The sequence below is a fragment of the Centropristis striata genome, chromosome 16, assembly GCF_030273125.1.
Source record: "Centropristis striata isolate RG_2023a ecotype Rhode Island chromosome 16, C.striata_1.0, whole genome shotgun sequence".
In the NCBI taxonomy this organism is placed as follows: Eukaryota; Metazoa; Chordata; class Actinopteri; order Perciformes; family Serranidae; genus Centropristis; species Centropristis striata.
Window position 1 is genome coordinate 32,134,191 of NC_081532.1, and position 20,939 is coordinate 32,155,129.

The 20,939-nt window shown below is 37.4% G+C and overlaps 1 protein-coding gene across 1 annotated transcript in view; it reads right to left on the reverse strand.

Moving 5' to 3' along the window:
* Nucleotides 1-2,954: 2,954 nt before the first annotated feature.
* nrxn3a (neurexin 3a) overlaps nucleotides 2,955-20,939 on the reverse strand; it is a 181,127-nt gene continuing 163,142 nt past the window's right edge. The window contains exons 21-23 of the mRNA XM_059352887.1: nucleotides 20,533-20,840; nucleotides 18,973-19,054; nucleotides 2,955-5,233 (exon numbers count right to left, since the gene is read on the reverse strand). Coding sequence (XP_059208870.1) covers nucleotides 4,929-5,233; nucleotides 18,973-19,054; nucleotides 20,533-20,840 — 695 coding nt within the window. The 3' untranslated portion in view covers nucleotides 2,955-4,928. The remainder of the gene's footprint in view (nucleotides 5,234-18,972; nucleotides 19,055-20,532; nucleotides 20,841-20,939) is intronic.

Below are 20,939 nucleotides of genomic sequence, written 5' to 3' on the forward strand. Positions count from 1 at the left end.
AGTAAATTTTAAAGTGTTGCATTTTATGCTAAAACTACATGTTTTAAAACTGTTCAACCACAAAACATCATTTTATTTAGAAGAAGCTACTTCTAGATTAGAGATTATCTCGTTAGACTAAGGAGAAGGTAACAGACACCCAGTTTGCTTTTTTGAGTGTATGTAATGATGGATCGCATGATATCTCCCCACAAGTGAGGCCAACGAATCTCGATCGCCCCCTGGTGGCTGGCTGCAGTATAGCTTATAAATCCTTCCCCTCCATGTTCGTGGATGAGCCAAAGTAAAACTCACGAGATAAATAAAGTTTTCCAAAACATGTTTCTGTCATTTTAGGTAGTTCTTAAATTTTAACTAGTTACTAAAAATCTATAAAACAGGTTGTACATGACAACAATATGCGCATACTCTGGCTCCAAATTGCATCATCACAAGATGGCAGCACCTGTGTCCTGGAGATTTTGGCTTCAGTGGGAGGAAGAGGAGACACGTCATCCATACCATATACAGTCTATGGTTTCCTACTCACTGTACACCAGCAGCGATATGGTTCCCTTATGTAAGTAACCCTATGGCGGACTAGACCGAACCCTCTCCTGGAGTCTCTCTGGATTTAGTGGGAGTCTTCCAAAACTTCACTTCAGTGTTGCTGTGTGAACGTAATACTGCCTTTCCACACATGCAAGACCTCAAAGAAAAGCAAGCGAAAACATGACAAATTGCCCCTAACTCTGCCCATTATACACCTTTGTTTTCATCGATGAAACGGATGAATTTTAGATCCTGCACGGATGCCGAACCCTTCACTGCATTCATTGAAATAACCATGCTGCTATTGCATAATTTGGGTAGGAAATAAAGAATATTTGCAAGTAGACACTGTGTCAAAAAAAGACTGTCCTTCTCAAGAAAGTTACCACAGTATTTGTGCAAACAGCTAATTTGGACCCACATCTCCTGTAACTCATGTACATCAGTTAACTTTTCATTTGCTCTGTTCTCCTTAACACAAAATGTGAATAGTCTCACACTACAGTGCACTTACTTGAAACTTTTCTCTTTAATTTGTCGCTTTTGCTTCAAAACTTTCAACCTCTGTAGCACCATTGCCATTTGCAAATCATATTTATTGTTCAGCCCTGCTGTAGAGGTTTTCAGTCAGTGGGGTTTTGGTTCCACTTACACAGTTTGGTATCCTTTGATGTCAGTTCACTTTGCACTAGAGGTGTGAATCAGCAGAGGCCCCATGTTATGATACTTGAGTCACTATACGATATTATTGCGATTTTAAGCATTTTGTGCTATGGTGAGTATTGCGGTACATTATATTGTGATTTAACTGTTTAATTGCATTTTCTCAAACTTCCCTCAACTTTAAGCTTCACTGCTCTGTATAGCTTTGATGCGGCTGCGTCCCTAAAATAATGTTGCAGCAGAGTCACAAACCTGGCTTCCAGTGTCTTTACCATGTAGCTAAAACCATCGTAACTTTGAAGCGTTATTATCGACAACTTCCTGACACAATATCCTGACGTACATGGTGCCTTTAGATTCCCTAGATGTTCTATTTTCATACGATACCAGTATCTCCAGTTTATTCCTAAAAGTGAGCCCGCTACGGACCCCGTAAAAACAGAAACGGCAAAAATACTGCTGCAAAATAATCGCTAAAAAACCTAACGGCCATGAATCGATATATTACCATCAACATGGTCTCACAGGAATCCGTAAAATAGCCACGGATTCGCTTAACTCAAAATCCGTGGAATAGCCACGGAATCGCTCAAATTTCCGTGAAACTGACACGAATTTCGCTACAATGCAAGTTAATGACAGTCATATCCCGTGGCTATTCCAACATACAAAGTGATTATGTACATTCACTGAGTGAATATTTAGAAAATAAAACATATATTTCTCGCTAGAAATGTGATAAAAATCCATTTTTATGCAGAAACTAAGTCAAAATATTGATTCTTTCACTAAAAATGAGAGAACTGCCCGCCATGTTTTTTGTTCTGACCGCCGGGACCTTAAAAGTCACGTGACTTAGAACAAACCAATAGGAAAAATATCCATGGAATAGCCACGGGATATGACATCATTAACATATGGGTCATTAACTTGCATTGTAGTGAAATCCGTGTCAGTTTCACGGATATTTGAGGGATTCCGTGGCTATTCCACGGATTTTGAGTTAAGCGAATCCGTGGCTATTTCACGGATTCCTGTGAGACCAGGTTCATTGCCATGCAAAATATCCCGATACTATGATGTGTCGATTTTGTCCCCCACTGCGACTTTTCACAAGTATCCCCACTGAAGAAGCCTCTAGCTTGCAGAGAAGACAAAACCAACCTCATCTGGAATCATCTGCCTATTAATGTTTGACACATTTATGCAAAGGGAGTTATGTAGGCAGGATAATGGTATGGTCACAGGGTCACCCATCTCCTTCATTGTAGATGGAACATTTTGAACAGATTTCCCCGACAACGGCCTCACTCCCACTTGACATCTGGTACAAGTATGTGTTACATGTTCACTCAGCTGCACTATTCCAGTATGAACAGCTTCATATTGATCCAACACATCAGTAACATCAAGCCACACAACTCATCAAGCCTCGACTTGAGCTGCTGTTGCTATACATCATGTCAGTGAGGAGGAGGGGTAAAGACACAGCAGCAATGCCTTATCGTTGAGTCTAGAGAAAATTTGAACACAACAATACCTCATGATAAAAAATAATAGACATGTGACATTAATTAAGCAATATTTGAATCAAAATATGATGACAGTTGCAGTTGTTTGCTCATGTTGCTCTAGGCCACTGTCACACCACACCCAATCGGCCCTGATGGAACAATAATTAGCTGAACATTATTCATTTAGTCATTCATATTTAATATTGTAAAGAAAAACTAAAGATTTGAAACCAAGTTTTCAAAGTCTGAATTATTCTATGGTGAGAATGAGTGCAAATATTAATTTTGGTACAGTATGACCATGAGTAATTGCATAACTGGATTTATCCAAAGACTACAGTATAATTTCAGAGAAAAAGAGAATGTTTTATTTGTTATCAAACTGATGAAAAAAAGTTATGAAAAGTAACAATTATAACACAAAAAATGTGAATTTCAGGCAAGAAAAAGACTGCACCTCCACATCATTAAATGACGCTTGGCAGATAATGTAAACGTAAATGGACAGGTAAATATTGTTAACAAATGATAAAAAAAAATGTGACGAGACAATGATTTGAGGTGACCAGTCCCACTTAAAAAACAAAACAAAAATATACCATTTTTAGCTCTTTTAAACTACCCCATCCATTATAGCCTCGTTGTCTTTCTGTAATAACTCTGACTTTATTCTCTTCCAAAAAGAAAATATCACTAGTGTAACCCAGAACAAGAAAGCCATGATACAGAAGGAAGGGCACCTTGTATTTGTTGGACAACTGCAAGTAGTTAAATATTCATGCAACTTTAGAAACATCTCTGGTTAGATCTCTAGGCTAACAATACATTTTTATTCTTTATGAAATATCAATATGATTCTCCACATTCCGATTAAAGTTTTTCTCCATGTAAATTAACAGTTAATAGATTCTGTCATGAAATACGCTGATAAACCATATGCTCAGTCTGTACAATAGAGGTACTAAAAATTACAACTGTCATGGTATATGTACAATTTCCTACCTACAAAGTACAACAGCTAGCATGTAATAAAATATGTAAACAAATTTCTTGTTTTTTGACACAGTTTACTGTGACAGAAGATATAATTCACACTTTCAACATTTGATTTATTTCTGTATACACATTTGTTAACAGTGTTGTAGTACTGCATTTGTCTTCCTCCTGACACCTTCATAGAAAAAGAGAACGACAGGCAATGAACCAACATACAGTTTTCTAAAAGATAAAACCACCTCCGGCTGTGCATCGATGATAGACCTTTTTTTAAGAGATGCTTTTTTAATGCTTAACATTTCCGAGGGGTTCGGAGGAGGAGAGGGGCTAAGTTCTGATCTGATAAAGAAGAACAGTTTGGCCTTGATTAAAATAAGTCGGTCCAAGTTAAACACTGTATACTGGACTTTTACTGTACTGGACTTTACTGTAGAATTAGGATGGCATGCATTTTACAATCAGTTGCTTTTTACCTAGAGAACCAGCCACTTCTTTCCACAAAGTGAGACACTCTGCCAGTCGAAGAATGAGAATAATTTAGATGAATCAGATGCCAGAGCAAAAACAGATTTTAGGAGAATTGCTGTCAGCAATTTACTCACTTGGTATCATTTTATACACAGAAATAGTTTTCTTTTCTTGCTGTCTTTTTGTCATTTTTTTCCCTTTTGCTTAAAGCAAAAATAAGTTAGACACCACACCTGTATTATGTATAAACCATAAAAATTTGTCATACTCTGATACAACAAGAGTCCTTTTTTACTTTTACAATGACGGTGTGCCTGACCCCCTCTTGTTAAGCACTACATGTTGCTTACATGCTGAAAATGTGTAAGATTATGAGCCTTTTGTAATTAAGAATTTTACAAAAAAGTTTTTTGTTTAATGCCAAGGATCACATAGCTCTAAAAGTCACTTGGGAGAATGATGTAGTTGTGAAATATTCTATACTGATAACGTCTCTGACCAGATAGAAGAGTAAGGTCTCTAAAGTTTCTATTTAGCCTTGTCTTTATGCTTACAATAGTAAGTGTGCTTTATATTACAGTACATATCATCAGTTCAACTACTCAGCACAGTATAAGATTATTCAAGTTCCATGTTATACCATCATTTGTCATAGCTCCTCGCAAGGAAACAGATAAGTAAATGTTCTCTCAGTGCTTTATTTCTTTCTTTCTTTCTTTCTTTCTTCACTCTCTCATGTTCACGAAAGTCTCACAGTCACACATAATACTCCTTATCCTTATTTTTCTGTTTCTTGTTGCTGCCTTTCAAGCTCTGCTGTTTGTCCTTCATGACAGCCCCGTTGCTCTGCACAGCTGAGTTGGTTATGTAGTTTCTGCTCTCGTCCACTTGGTAGGAGCCTTCATCCCTGTTCCTGTACTTATACATGGCATACAGAAGGATGAGGATGCAGAGGGCAGCGGCCGCCACTATTCCGATGACCATCCCGGTGGTGCTGCTAGATTCACGGACCACTTCCGAGGGCCCTGGAACTCGCCTGACGCCCGGCTCTGTAGGGAGTGCTGTGGGTATATTACGGAACATTGGGGAGGTTATTAATGGGCCCCTCAGCTTGGTTCTGTCTACCTCAAAGGATGTGGGCAATGGAAGCAACACTAGGTCGGGCTGGGGTTTTAGCTCGCGGTTATTCATTTTGCCAGCCGGCTCTTTAGCCGGAGCATTGTGGAGGGTTGCGGTGGAGGCAGAGGTGGCGGTGGTGCGGCTCTGGTCGGCGGTTAGTAGTATGGCGGTAGTGGTAGTCCTACCACGTCTGAAGATTGAAGGTTTGTTAGGTCTAAAAGTCTTGGGCGCGTGAGCTTTGTAGCCACCTTCAAAGCCTGATGTGGATAAGGTCTTATCTGTTACCAAGGAGAAGGTCGTGTAAAAATCTTCATCATCAGTAGGGGGGCAGGTTAGACTTGAACGCTTCCCCAGAGCCATACCCCGATATCACCAAGCCATCATCATCACAATCATCGCTGCCTCGGTCCGACAAGCAAGGTACCCCCGCCTCAGTGGCCTTGGACAGGGACTCTTTGGTGGTCTCAATAATGGTGAGGAGTGGGTGGTGGGTTGAGGGAGTGGGAATGAAGGGTGCACGAGGAGCTACAGAGGGGTGCGCTAATGGATCCTGAAGTACTGGGATGACTAACTCAGCTCCTGGGGTCAGAGACAGACAGGCAGGCATGTTAGAGAGCAGCATGGGTGGATTATTAAATATATTCAATTAAATACAGTACCAGGCAAAATTTTTGGCTCACCTTCTCATTTAATGTTTTTTATATATTGTTAACATTATAGATTAATACTGAAGACATCAAAACTATGAAAGAACACATATGGAATTATTAGAGGTGTGAATCAGCAGAGGCTCCAGGGTACGATTTTATCCCGATACTTGAGTCACGATACGATATTATTGCGATTTTAAGCATTTTTCCATATGGTGAGTATTGCGATAAAATATATTGTGATTTAACTGTTAACTTCATTTTTTCCCCACAAAATTAAATTCAATCAAGAATTGTTTTGTCAAATAAAAGCCTAACTTTGCAGCTTTATTTCGACAACTTCCCAACACGATATCCTGATGCCTGGATATTCATAAAAGTGAGAAATAACGGCGAAAATACTGACGGGCCATCAACCGTTGGAGCGATATCGATACTTGGCAGTCATGAATCGATAGAATATCGCAAAATATCACGATACTACTCAGTATAAATTTTCCCCTCACCTCTAGGAATTATGAAGTTTAAAAAAAGTGTTAAACAAACCAGAATATGTTTTAGATTTTAGATTCTTGGAAGTATCCACCTCTTGTTCTGATGACAGCTTTGCACTCTTCTGTTATTCTCTCAATCAGCTTCATGAGCTGATCACCTGGATGGTTTTCAGTTAACAGGTGCGCCTCGTCAAGACTTAATTAATAGGATTTTTTGCCGTCTTAGGCCCTGTTCACACGAGGACGCTCGCGGGTAAAAACAACAAAATATTTTATCGGAAGTGCCTTTCGTTTAGACGGTGACGGCGTTTTTGAGGCTTAAAGACGCAAAAATCTAAAACCACCTTCCAAAGTGGAAAAGTTAAATACGCTCCGCCATAGCGTGTCCGTCTACACTGACAAGACGCAAAACTCTGATCTGATCTGCTCACGTCACGTATGTGTTTACGTCACATACATGCTCCAGTACAGGAAAATAAACAAACGTGGGATTATTTCCATGCGTCGGACCTTCAAGCTGCTCTGGCAGCTCTAATAAACTTACAGGAGTCTTTCCACCAAATGTACAGGATCTGTACAGATAGTATTAGTGAACAGAGAAGGATCTGTAAAAACCTCTATCACATTTTGGATGCAGCAATTCGTCGGAGGCGAGCCAGACGGCTGTGAACGAGACCTGGGAGATCTAGTGGATGGTGGAGAACTTTGTGGAAGGAGAAGCTGATGAAAATGTGTGGCGTGAAAACTTCTGCATGCCCAAAGATGCTCTTATCGCTTTAAGTGATGCCGCCTGGCTGCATACAATCCAATTTCACACACTTTTGCGTCACCGTATTCACGCAGATTTCCTCCCGAAAACGCTCGTCTAAACGAGGAACAAAAAGTGAAGACGCGACGCCACTTTTGCGTCTTCTGTTCAGACCGTCCTCGTGTGAACGGGGCCTGTGGCCGCGTTCAGACTGCCAGCCAAAATCCGATTTTTAGCCCATCCAGATTGGAACTGGATGGCTCTTTTGAAGTCTGAACAGTCACAAATCACATGAAATCCGATTTTTGCAAACCGGATCGAAACCACCATCGGGAGGTAGTCTCAGATCGCATTTGGACAGATGCGTCTCAGTCTGAACCTCCAAACACTCAGATCGGTTTTGACTGTCCGTGACGTCACTCTACGCGGCACGCGTAGCGCCGGTAGCGCAGAGACGAGGTGTCCACCGACAGCCGCGCCCGACTCATGCGGCCCGACGGGGGCGTCCATCCGCCCGGTTTCTCCCCTGGTGCGTCTCAGATGTTCTGCACCTCTACTGGACAGTGATAAGGCCAATATACTGAGGTGAGGTTTGTTGTTGTTGTTCTTGTCGCTGTCGCAATTATATGACTCTCTGACGCCGTTACTATGGCAACCTGTCAGATCAGTCAACAATGTGGCCCAATCTGAACAGAGCCATATCCGATTTGGACACTTTCTTAAAATAGTGTGGACAGTCAGCCCTAAAAATCGGATTTGAGTAGGAATCTGATTTGAATCAGATTCGCCTGCAGTCTGAACGCAGCCTTTATGTGTTTGAGAGCATCAAAGCAAAAGGTTAAAGGATACTCTGAGGTATCTAAAACATAAAACTGGTTTGTTTGTCACTTTTTTGTTCACTCCATAATTCCATATGTGTTCCATCATAGTTTGGATATTTTTATACCATTGAATGAGAATGTGTGTCCAAACTTTACCTCTGGAAAGAACAATACAACAGGCAACAACTCAACCCAGATCCATGACAATAAAGTTAGCATATCATTTTAAGACTACTAAACTAAAACAAAAGAAAGGAAAATCAACATTAAATATTTCAAAAGGCTTAAGACAAGGATGAGCCAGGAAAATCAAGCATTAAATTCAGTGTGCTCGCTGCAGTAAAGTAGACTTCCTCATTTAAATTGCTAAATTCAAATAAATTAAAATGTATTGAGTCAAAATAAACATTAATAACCTTTCAGTTCACAGCAGTGAAATGATGCAGTATAATTAATTTAGATCAAATCAAAGGTATTATCCAAACTACAGGTTGCTATAGCAACGTCAGCCTTGCTGCTTAACGGCTCTCCAACCTTCTTAAACCTGTTGCTTTATTACAATAGTACAGAAAATTGTAGTTATAGTTCTACAGGAATTTCTTAGCTGCAGAGCTGGTCTGGACGTAAAAGTGATCTTAAAATTATATTTCAGTGAGTGGAAACAAACAACCTGTTTGGGCACAAGTTTTAGCCACCCTGAAGACAGAACTATGAAACCTGAATGAGATAAAAATAGATATCTCCTCCATCAGTGACTTCGATGCAAATAAACTGTGTCAACAAGGATCAGATTTATGCAAATTTCATGACATTTACCATTTCCGTTTCATTATGCTGCCATTCAAATGTTCTTTTTTCAACAAGGGACGATGATTCTATGGTAAAAGAAGCTCTGTGACCAAGAAAAAGCTGTCGAACTATAATAACTTTATGTTTATAATCTGACAATGGAAGTCAAAGTCCCCTGAATGTTCACCCCTTGTAAATACTAATAACTGTAACATATCAAGTAGTTCTTCAATAGTTTGCCAATCACTGGCAGTACTCTATTTCCAACATGGTCTCACAGGAATCAGTGAAATAGCCACGGATTTGCTTAACTCAAAATCCGTGGAATAGCCACGGAATCACTCAAATTTCCGTGAAACTGTCACGGATTTCGCTACAATGCAAGTTAATGACAGTCATATCCCGTGGCTATTCCAACATACAAAGTGATTATGTACATTCACTGAGTGAATATTTAGAAAATAAATCATATATTTCTCACTAGAAATGTGATCAAAATCCATTTTTATGCAGAAACTAAGTCAAAATATTGATTTTTTCACTAAAAAGGAGAGAACTGTCCGCCATGTTTTTTGTTCTGACCGCCAGGACCTTAAAAGTCACGTGACTTGGAACAAACCAATAGGAAAAAATATCCATGTCATTAACTTGCATTGTAGCCAAATCCGTGTCAGTTTCACGGAAATTTGAGTGATTCCGTGGCTATTCCACGAATTTTGAGTTAAGCGAATCCGTGGCTATTTCACGGATTCCTGTGAGACCAGGCAGCCTGTTAAACATGAAAGTATCACTGTATTTTCCATATTTGCTAAAATAAAGAGGATGTAACATCGAGGTGTGGCTGCTTCTAGCCCTTTACATACTCCACAAGAACAGAGGAATTTGTTTTTGTTCTTGAGGTAGTAAGAACAAGAAAAAAGTTCTTTCTGGCCAGGACACTTCACACTTCATAAGAAACTCCACTGCAGAACTCCTGGAAAGTTCTCATAGGGCCCTCTCACTGCAGTGCAAGTCTCATTCAAATTAAAATTTCTGACCAATCAAATCATAGTTCTTGGACACCACAGAAGAACAAAGTTCTGCCCAGATGATGTGTCAAGAACAGATAAATTGGTTCTCTCTCTGCTGCTCTGCACTTTATATATTTATATAATTACAGTATTGTTTTTAATGCATACAATGGCACTAAATTGATGGTACAGTGAATGAATGACATGAATATATTAAGTGCTGAGAGAATGAGAATGTATCTTTTCTATTTACTATTTATTGAGATGAGATGATAAGAATGTATCTTGTTATTTACTATTTATTATGCTTTTTTTATATGAGTCCAGTACCTGAGTGCATTGAATTTCGTTGTATTTCTGTGCAATGACAAATAAAATCTAATCTAATCTAATCTAATCTAATCTAATCTAATCTAATCTCCAGGGCCCTGGGAGAGAGAACCAATTTCTCTGTTCTTGCAAAATATGTATTAGCCTTTAGAATTTAAATGCGCTTTGACAGAGCTGGGCATAGTAACCTACCCAACAGAGATTATTTATGATTAACAGTACATTAACAGTACATTTCAGCACAAACAAACAACAAGAGAAGTAGATGTTGTGACATGGGAACTTCTTTTACTTTTAGGGAGAGCAGCAAGTATCACTGGAGTGAACATTCAAAGTGCCATTGACATGAAAAGTATCCACATTCTGAATCTTTGATGCATATTTGTTCAAGCAAACTGTTATCACAAACACCAACATATACATTCACAAGCACACATAAGATATATAATCAAGGCAATGTTACTCTATTGTTTCATCACACACACACAATTAAAAACGCATTCAGTTTTTCCTCAACTTTATTGGAAATGCAGTTTGTAAGATAAAAGGTAGATCGTACATGTAGCAGTTTAGTGAACCATACGATACCTTAGGTAGTCGTTTATTGTTTTGAATGTATTTAATGTAGTTAAAAGAATGAGCAACATAAGCATATGTGCAGTGGTGGAAAGTAACTGAGTCAATTTACTCAAGTAGTGTACTTAAGTACAATTTTAAAGTACTTGTACTTTACTTGAGTATTTCCATTTTGCATAACTTTATACTTCTACTCCGCTACAATTTTAGGCGAATATTGTACTGTTTACTCCACTACAGTTAGCTGACAGCTATAGTTACTTTTCACATCAAGATTTAGCATGAAAACATGATAAATTAAAAGTTTTTAGACTTTTTTTAATGTAATCTTATAACAGTATATTAATTTACAGAAGTAAAATGCTGCTCACATAAATGCATCGCTAAAAATAATCTAACATTACTTTTTGAATATATAAAACAATCTGAGTGGCTCCATTCTGCATAACAAGTACTTTTACTTTTGATACTTTAAGTACATTTTAATGCTGATACTTTTGTACTTTTACTTCAGTAAGTTTTGAATGCAGGACTTTTACTTGCAGTGGAGTAATTCTGCAGTGTAGTATTAGTACTTTTACTTAAATAAAGAATCTGAATACTTTTTCCACCACTGCATATGTGGCAGATGTTAGCTTAATGGACAGAAATCTAAAATCCAAATTAAGATTATTTATTTAGCACCTACCTGTTTACAAATGACCGTTTCCTGTAATGTGAAATTGCTAAAAATTGCTACATGTAGCATCTACCCACTTAGGATTGTTTTCAGTTTGAGATAAACAAGACTAAACATTTTGAGATCCTTTATTCTTCACATTTTACAAACTGCATCTTCAAAAAAAAAAGAATTTTCCAAAGAGAGTGTAAACATACATATTGTATTGTGTCAACTTACATCAACAAATTGCCCGCATGATTTAGGCATGAAGAAAAGAATTTATAAAGGAAAAGTTGTGTAAGAATGTTGAATAGCCACTTGGTACCGTTAAATATCATTTTTATCCATTGTAGATTGTGTTCTATCTTAAACACGACGGTACAGGGAGGCAACAACACATACATCCACAACACATAACATAAAAAATAAACACCATAATTCTGTTTTTTTATGTTTTGTTTTTTCCTGGTAAATCATTTGTTTTTACAAAAAAATGTGTTATCTACATTTTTTTCATTTGCAATAGACTTCAGTAGTATCTAAAATCTATTCATGTTACAGTTTTTGCTTAAATTGTAATTTGATCTTTAGTGTAGAATGAATGGATGACTTTATACTTTAATATCTCTAAAGACAAGGGAGAAGGTGAAGAAGGGGCGGGACCTATGAACATACTACATAGGAAATGAGGGTGATGAGGGTGACAGTGTAAGTCAGTTGCCATGTCCATGTAAAGGCAGTACGGAGCGGTCGGGCGGCATTAGAGCTTTTGGCTGTAAGGAAGGGATGGGGATATACAAACAATGAGCAATATACATGCCCATCTACAGAAAAGAACAGAAGAACTCTAACAGTGACAAGTCTGACAAACCCTAAACTGCAACTTCTTAGCCATGCAATTCATTTGTTTTTGTCTCACAGTCAAAATATTATTCAGCAAAGATGAATTTGTTTGGTCAAAATAGAAAAAATCTGAAAAATGGAAGATATGTGAGAAGTGGATCTGGAACTAAACCTACTAATTTGTGGGCTTTTGCATAAACATTTCCAAAATGCTTGAAGTTGCTTGTGCAACTTTTGAACATTTACTGTTTTTATTTGCCAGGAAAGAATACCAATTGAAAACACACAAGTTAGTCACTGAAGTAGTTCCAAATTTAACAAAAAAAGTCTAATTATATATATAAAAAAAGTTCACACTGATTGAAATAATTATCTGATTGCTAAAAAAAAACAAAAAAAACAAACATACTTAATAAGCCAAAAACCAGAACCAAAATGCCAGTGATCAATTGGATCAATACGAAAAAAATATGACCAGTTAAAATTATCAAATGAAAAATGTTAAGATGAAAGAACAAAGTCATAATTTTGCACACATTACAACCAGATGCACACAATATAAAACAGACACTGTTGAGAGAGGCACTCGACTGGAGGTAGGGCTCCTCTCTCATGACAATCTATCTGTAATGTTAGTCTTTAAACATGAACCGGCCGTGCAGTCTGGGTGTACATCAGAGAGAGACGGTACTGGCTGAGAATGGGTTATTGTTATCATTTTTTGGTTTTGTTTTAGTCGTACTGCAGGATGTTGATGCATGCTTAAAGTAAGTTGCATTTAGGGAAAGTAGAAAAGAAACAACACAGCAAAATAGGAGCAGGTAAGACTGACCAATGTTAGAAAAATAGGAAACGGACACTGTGTCCCAATCCCTTACTATATCAAAAAATAGTGAATTAAGTTAACGTGACAGTTTGTACTGGCAAGGAACAACATGTGATACTTATGATACAACATGTGTGCAGACAAATGTCAGTCAAACTGCAACTTTGTAAAGCTACAGCCAATTCTCCTCTATTTCTGTTGTGCATTGCATTGCAATGTGCATCACCACACTCAACATCAAGTGAAGTCAGTATGCAAACTGGCATGTTTGAGTATGCATCATTTTGTCACTTTTCCCTTGTGAACAAACACCCTGCCCACCTCCCACCAAAAGCAAAACAAACAAAACAAACAAAATAAAACAAAAAACGGTTAATATTAGTGTGTAGTATGCAATTGGGACACAGCTCAAGTTTAACTGATAGCATTGGGGAAGAGGAACAAAATAAAAACACAAAACATATATCAATAGTATTTTATCGTGTGCTATATGTGAAGTGCAATTTAATTAGGATTCAAGTATGATAAAGAGTCAAAAAACAAGTTTGAAGCTGATATCCATAACACTGTGCATGTTCTCACCCTTTGCAGTGGTGGGAGCTGCAGTTTGTATGAAAGCTTGCAGTTGATTCTAAACCTGCCAAAGTAAAAGTTTTTCCAGCTAATGACATCACATACAGATGGATTTAAAATGTTGAATTTGATGAATTAAAATACACCTTATAGTATGTGACACCTCCATTGTTGGCATTGATGATCATGACAGGCGTGCACTGACTTAATAGCAGTTTATAGTGGGTCCAAGGGTTCTTTCACATGGCATATTAGGGACAAGTATGAGAAGAAAAAAATACGGACTGGGGGACGGGGTAATATTTCAAGAAAATAGTTGCAAATTTATGAGATTAAAGTGACAAATTAAATGACAATTAAAGTGGCAAATCTAGGAGAAAAAAGTCACAGATTTATGAGATTAAAAGTGGCAAATCTAGGAGAAAAAATTAGCAGATTCATGAGATTAAAAGTGGCAAATCTACATGAGAAAACAGTAGCAGATTTATGAGATTAAAAGTGGCAAATCTAGGACAAAAAAGGGGCAGATTCATGAGAAAAAAGTGGCAAATCTATGAAAAAAGTAGCACAATTATGAGATTAAAAGTGGTAAATATACGAGAAAAAAGTAGCTCTATAACCCTTTAGTGTTGTACTGCCAGAGCCTACGACACTGAGCTCTTCAAAGCTCCACACCATGAATATCTATTAATTTGATGATCTGTTGTATTGTATCCTGCTGGACCACAAATCCCATTTAAATTGCCCGTAGACGTAACCAGCGATATCACTGTATCTGTCCATTGCGTTGTAGTTCTTGATGCAGAAAAGCTCTCACCTCATCCACATTAGTACGGTATTTTCTTCTGAATAGGCCCAATTCACGGCAATGTGCTTCAAAATCTTTCCGAATTATTTTCTCATGAAACTGCTACTTTTTTCTCTTAGATTTGCCGCTTTTTTCTCTAAATATTACACCCCTCCCCCAGGTCTGTTTTTTTTTGTCATACTGGGCCCTAATAGGCCGTCATAGTTTTTTCTTTATATCTCACTAACATAAGAACTTAGAATTACTCTCAAGCCCAACTTGATAGCACTCAATGTTTTTTTTTTTTTTACCTAGGCACGTAGTAAAAAGGGGGCACTTGCTTTATATGTATTTGGAGGGTTGGGTAAGTTGTGCACACATTGCTCTGCCCATATACATACACCAAAACAGCCACCAATGGTAGTAAATATCTGCACTTTGAGGAAAATGCACAAATGCACCATCAGAACAATTAACCAGATATTGCAGCTACTGAAACTAACAACCCCAGTGTGTAAACAGCGCACTCCACCACTCAGAAGGATGATGACTGATAAATATTACGGATACCAGCTTAAACCTCATGAAGTCTTTTGACATATGAATCAATATTTTGCCTAATGCAACCCACATGTATTTTCCATGTGGGTGTAAGATAACTGAAGAGGATTTCCATAAGATGGCACATGTCTTACTAGTCAATGCTCAAGAGAAAATTAATGGAAACCAGTCGTTGCCATGAGGGCAAGAAAATGGTTTGAAAACATATAGAAAAAGGCGATTTGTGGTTAATTTTTAGAACTTTTGGTCTGTTCATTAATTGTGATTGTGAGTTTTCCCACAGTTTTTTTTTTTGGATTTTCATTGTGGTCAGATATCTTTATAAATTGTGGATGGACTTTTCAGAATTATAGCTGGTTAAGTGTGGACAAAATCTATGTCTAATAGATTATGTTCTCTATACTTAATAACTTTCTGACTTGTAAAGGGTGAATTTTGACTAAGAAACTGAAGATCTAGAAGTTTAGCTAAACACAATTGTAAGAGTATGGTTTGGGGATTTATGAGTGAAACTTTGAGCTTTAAGGCATTATCTGGACATTAGTGGGAAATATATATACATTTATATGATTAATCAGTAGTTTTGTACCAATATCATGTTGTATCAGTGAGAATATTTATGGTCTCCATGGAAAAACGGTAAATATGTTTCTTGCCAAATACCTAACAGTTATTCATAAAACCTTTTTAATTGCCATCTTATGAAATGGATTGAAAGTCAAGGAGACAGGATAGATTTACAACAGAGAACAGAATCACTTGATAACTTCTCCAAACAAACCAGACAGACAACAGCCACACTGACAAAATAAAGACGGTGTGGGGTAAGATAGACGACATTCGATGGTGTTGCAACCGTAAAAATGCTTTCCAACTTCAACACAAATGCAGACAAAGCAACCAAGTTAGTCTAAATACAGGGGCATGGAGTCAAGGATCAATGAGAAAGCATGCAAATAAATGATCAAAGGTCAACCCTGGAGAATGATTTGAAGAGTCTGCTAAACTATGTTACAAATGATTGCTTACGAGAAAAAAATAAATTGTCAAGTACTAGAATGTGTGGCAAAAAAAATCTTTTTATACCTTCTTTAATCAAAAATAGTTACAAATTCACTACAGGACTAGGTTGGGAAAGGCACTGGAAGGCTGACTAAAGAATCAAGACAGTTACATATGTAACTTTTCCTGTTCAAGATAAAAAAGTTTATGGTAAGAAAAGATTTTTTTTGCCTTTTCATTTGCTTTCAAATCAAAATAGGGATCTTTTTTATCAAAAGCTGCATGGTACAAAGCCACATGGTACCCTCCATATATACATATATGTGGAAACAATTATCACCCACCAAAACGTCATGCCACACATGATGAGGCCAAAATACAGTAGTGTATTTTTGGATGATTGGCGAATAGACGAGAATGATGTCTCAATAAAGAAAAAAAAAATAGGAAAGACAATACAAAACAGGAAATAGCATTGACTCCTAAAATAAATACAGAAAAGGAAATTTGAAATAAAAGCATGCCGCTGTAAACGTCTAAGTGATGTTCGTGTTAGGATGGTGTGAATTTCTGTGTAAACACATGATTGGATGACTGGGGCCCTGTCTTTGTCTTTCTTCACAAATCCCCATGAATCTCAGGCTACACAGCACAGCGTTAAACCCAGTTACACCACAACCTTTCACATACTTTTTGAAAAAATTTGGGAATGACCTTCAAAAGTTAGAACCTACTAATCCTCACCAACCATGCTTGTAAATGTTACCATTTGGCATTAGACTACAGATTTTTCCCATCCTGATATTTGTTTTTTTAATGAAATGTCATCACTCAAACTCAGTTCACCCAGGTTTTTATTTGCATAATAGCACATCATCATTTTAGATGAAAAGACTCTTGAGTAGGGATGGGAATAATTAACCGATGATCGATTAATGGACGTTAAGAATTTGGTCGATCACATGGAATTTCTTTTTTTTAATCTATGACTGCGTATCAGTACTCACTGAGTACTGTTCTGCAGCCGTATGTCAATAAGCCAATGAGCTGAGAATGAAGTTGGATAAAGCTACAGTTTGCAAACTGAAAGTTGCAATAACAAGTATAAAACACACATAAATACAAGAGTATTAATTTGAGCTTACTGTATTAAACCTTGCTAGCATGAATTACTGAGTTAAAATTTTTTCCAAAACTAAACTTAAACACAAAACACATTTAAATATGAAGATTACTGTAAAAACTAACTTCATGCCTCTTCGGGGGCTGAAACATAAAACATTGAACTCCTGGTAACACTTTACAATAACCATCTAAGTGATGTTTATAGATGGTTTAAAAACCAATTATTATTAACCATTTACAAAATTCTATATTTAATCTTTAAATGTTTTCAAGCAATTTATGGTAAAGTAATCTATTTGGCATAATTTAAATTATAGTTCAACATTATTACATTTTCTATTCACCATTCTAAACGGCCTATACGGTTTATAAATGATGATTAAACATTAATAAACTATCTGTTTACCATTTATAAATGGTCTATTTACCATCTATAAATGATGGTTATTGTAAAGTGTTACCGAACTCCTTGATGTTATCTTTACAGTTTAATCTCACTTGAGTTAGTTTTACGATCGACAGGAATTTAGTCCTTTTTTTAGTCCTTTCAAAGTAATAGTGTCCAAGTTCAAACAGGCTTTTGCCCATATATGCTGGAGTATGTATTACAACATAGCGATTTATCTATTAATTGATAGTTAACAGTATAGATGCTAGAGTTGGCAGATATCTTCCAAACACCCATCCCTACTCTTGAGATAAATGTATGATTGTATGGTGAAAAGGCCTTAATAGAAGAAATACAATGATTTGCTGACAATGTATTGTGCATGTTTGTTAATCAGAGTCATTTACTGTGTTAATTGTGGTTTGTATAATATTCCATACCCCCCTATGTAACTTAATTGGAGTGGAATGTGAGTAATAACTGTAGCAGAAAGGGTTTTTTTTCCTACATGACTTGGAAAGCTTTTTTTTCCTCCCCAACATGAAGACAATACTGAAGCTGACGTCATTTACACCCAACAGCAGCACTTCTGTTTGCTGTCGGGTTGGATTATAAAGGTAGTGTTGTATTGCTTTGCATGGTAATACATATCAACACAAACATGTTATGAACATGTTCAAACTAAGACCCTTTAGAAAAACAATCCATCTAAAATATGGAAATTCCCAAATTCTTTCAAAACCGATTCTCTGAGTTACCACAAGGCTTAAACATTTTGGAATTTTTAATATTTAGATACAAAAAAGACAGAATAACAAGTACACCTAAAAGCAAAAGTATGACCCAAACAAAGAAAAAGAAAAACTCGTACACAGAAATTCAATGATATCTGTTCTCTATTACATGTATGAACGTAAGCCAATATGGAAAAAACACAAATGGAAACAAATGAAAACCAAACAACACACATTTTAAACAAATTTAAAAATAAAGAGTGTTAAAATGTTTCAAAATTAAGTGAATGGCAGGAGCAGTGAACACGATGTGATACATTTTGCAGCATCAGTGCAGAGAACATGGTTCACCATCATACAAATTTTGCACATTTGTGATGACATGTACTAACCCTTATTATTCCTCTCAACAGACAGAATTTGTATTTATATTGGTGAACATGTTACCCACTTTGGAAGACCCCATGTGCAAGTGTAGCTCATCATATTAATGGTTACTGAATGAAAACTAAATGAACTTTCTGTATGACTGATGCACCAGTTCAACCTTTTTCAATTTGAATTTGAACTTTGCATTTAATGATACAGCTTTCCTTGTATTGGGTATTGTGTAGTGCAGCTCTACTTACTGTTATACTACATTGTTTATGAAGTTACACTTTGTTTCACCATGGGGATATGATGCTTTGAGGACACCTTGATCCTCTGCTGCAGATGAGTGAAAGCACAAAAAAGCAAGCAAATGCTAACTAACCTAGCCCACCTGCATGGCTAGTTTCACACTCCTCCAGGTCTTCGTCATCACTCGAACACTCTGCAGATGACACAATGTCTTCTGTGTGCTTCTTTGGAAGAATGTTGGTCGTCAGGGGTCACAGCCACAGCAAAGATATCCATAATACAAAAAGAAAAGACACAAAAAAACAAAAACAAAGTTGACACAAAAAGACAAGGAAAAACGTACAAAACAAGTAAGAAGATCAGAAGAAAAGTTAATTTTTGACCTTGGAAACAGTAGTTTGACAAAAAGGTCTTAACTCAACGTTCGCTTGTTCACTTTTTTTGTCAGTGCGTGTGTGTGTGTGCGCGCATGTGCGTGTGTGTGTGTGTGTGTGTGTTTACGACTCTACAGCATGAACGACTCTAGTTCAGTATGACCCTTATTCAGCCAATGTCCTGGAGCCCACTTTCAGCAACTAGAGTCTCTTTCTCTAACTAGAACTCCTGTCAACGGGATTTCACCCAGAGAGCCATTTCTACTTTCCAGGTTCTTCTGGAGACATCATCACTGAAATGCCGACACTCAACTTTCCTTCACAGCCCTCACGGCAACAAGTCCTTTCCAGAGTTTACTACGGTCTTCCCGTTCAACCCATTCTAACCCAGCAGGCAAGCAACTTCACCCAGTCTGATCCCAAGTGGCTTAGGGGTTGATATTAGTGAGAGGTAGCAGACGACCATTTCTGATTGACAGGTTGGGGACGCTGCTTGGTCCTTTCCAAGAAGGACAAGCATGATGGCCAGGCCACGAACTTTCTAAAATTACAGGTAAACAGTCACTAAAATGTGTTCCTTAAAACATTTGAGGCGAGGGACAGGCTACGCAGTAACATAATCTTGATTCATATTTGAAGAAGCGCTGCCTAGTTTGACAGTTTAATCGGCGATTCATGAGTTGTGCTGGATGTCAGTCTTCCTATTAAACCTGATTGTCTCAGCGATGGCTAAATACAGATGAGCAAAGCAAATTCCTCTGGTTCCCAGCTTACTTAAATTCAGGTACCAGCAAACTCCAAAACTTGAAATATCGTGTCTCTGTACTTTATTCCAATTAGTGTTGGTTGCAATTGTTTAAAAATCATTGCATTCTGTTTTTATTAAAACATTTTTTTACAGCGACCCATTTTTGTGGTATCGCAGTTGTATAAAAATATAGTGGAATATAATGACTTGTGCATTCTGTGTTGCTATTAAATATTTATTCCCCTATAGCCTATTTACAAAGTGCGCCTGAATGCACCACGAAGTCCCACTGCACACTGTGAGTTCTAAAGAAATGGTGGACAGAAATAGAATTTACCAAAACAAAAGAAAGTGACGTAACTAGGGTTAGGGTAGGGTAGGGTAGGATTATGATATGGTTAGGGTTAGGGGTAGTGTTTCACACCACTTAATTAATTGGGAACATAACATGATCATTTATATTAGTAGTTAATGTGAAATATGCAGTATTTATTGATGTAATTTTTACTTCATTGGATATAATGAGTATGTCTTCTGTTTCCGATGTGTATAGTTATTATAGAAGTCTATATATCCATACCTGTACAGTCGAGGGGGATCTGTGTTTCCGTGTGGTAGTGGTGGACATCATGGTGGTAGTCTCAATGAAGGTGGTGGACATCTCTGGAGACAAGGCGGTGGTCTTGGCTGAGTCTGCCACACTAGGCACATCACCTACCAACCTCACACTTCCATTAATTATGATTTTGTGGTGGCCCTCAGCAGCCATGTTCAACACTTTGAGGCCGTTGTAATAAAGGCCAGACAGCTGACCCTGAAAAGGCCGGGAGCGGTCACTTCCACCGATAGCGACTGTTGCTTGAGTGTTAAAAATTGTTAGCTGCCGTCCTAGAGGAGGAGATAAATTTAAACAGAGAAAAGCACCTTTAAATGTATCATTTTAGCTGCATTATTGATTTATAACAAAAGTAAGGTTGTTTTTTTTGT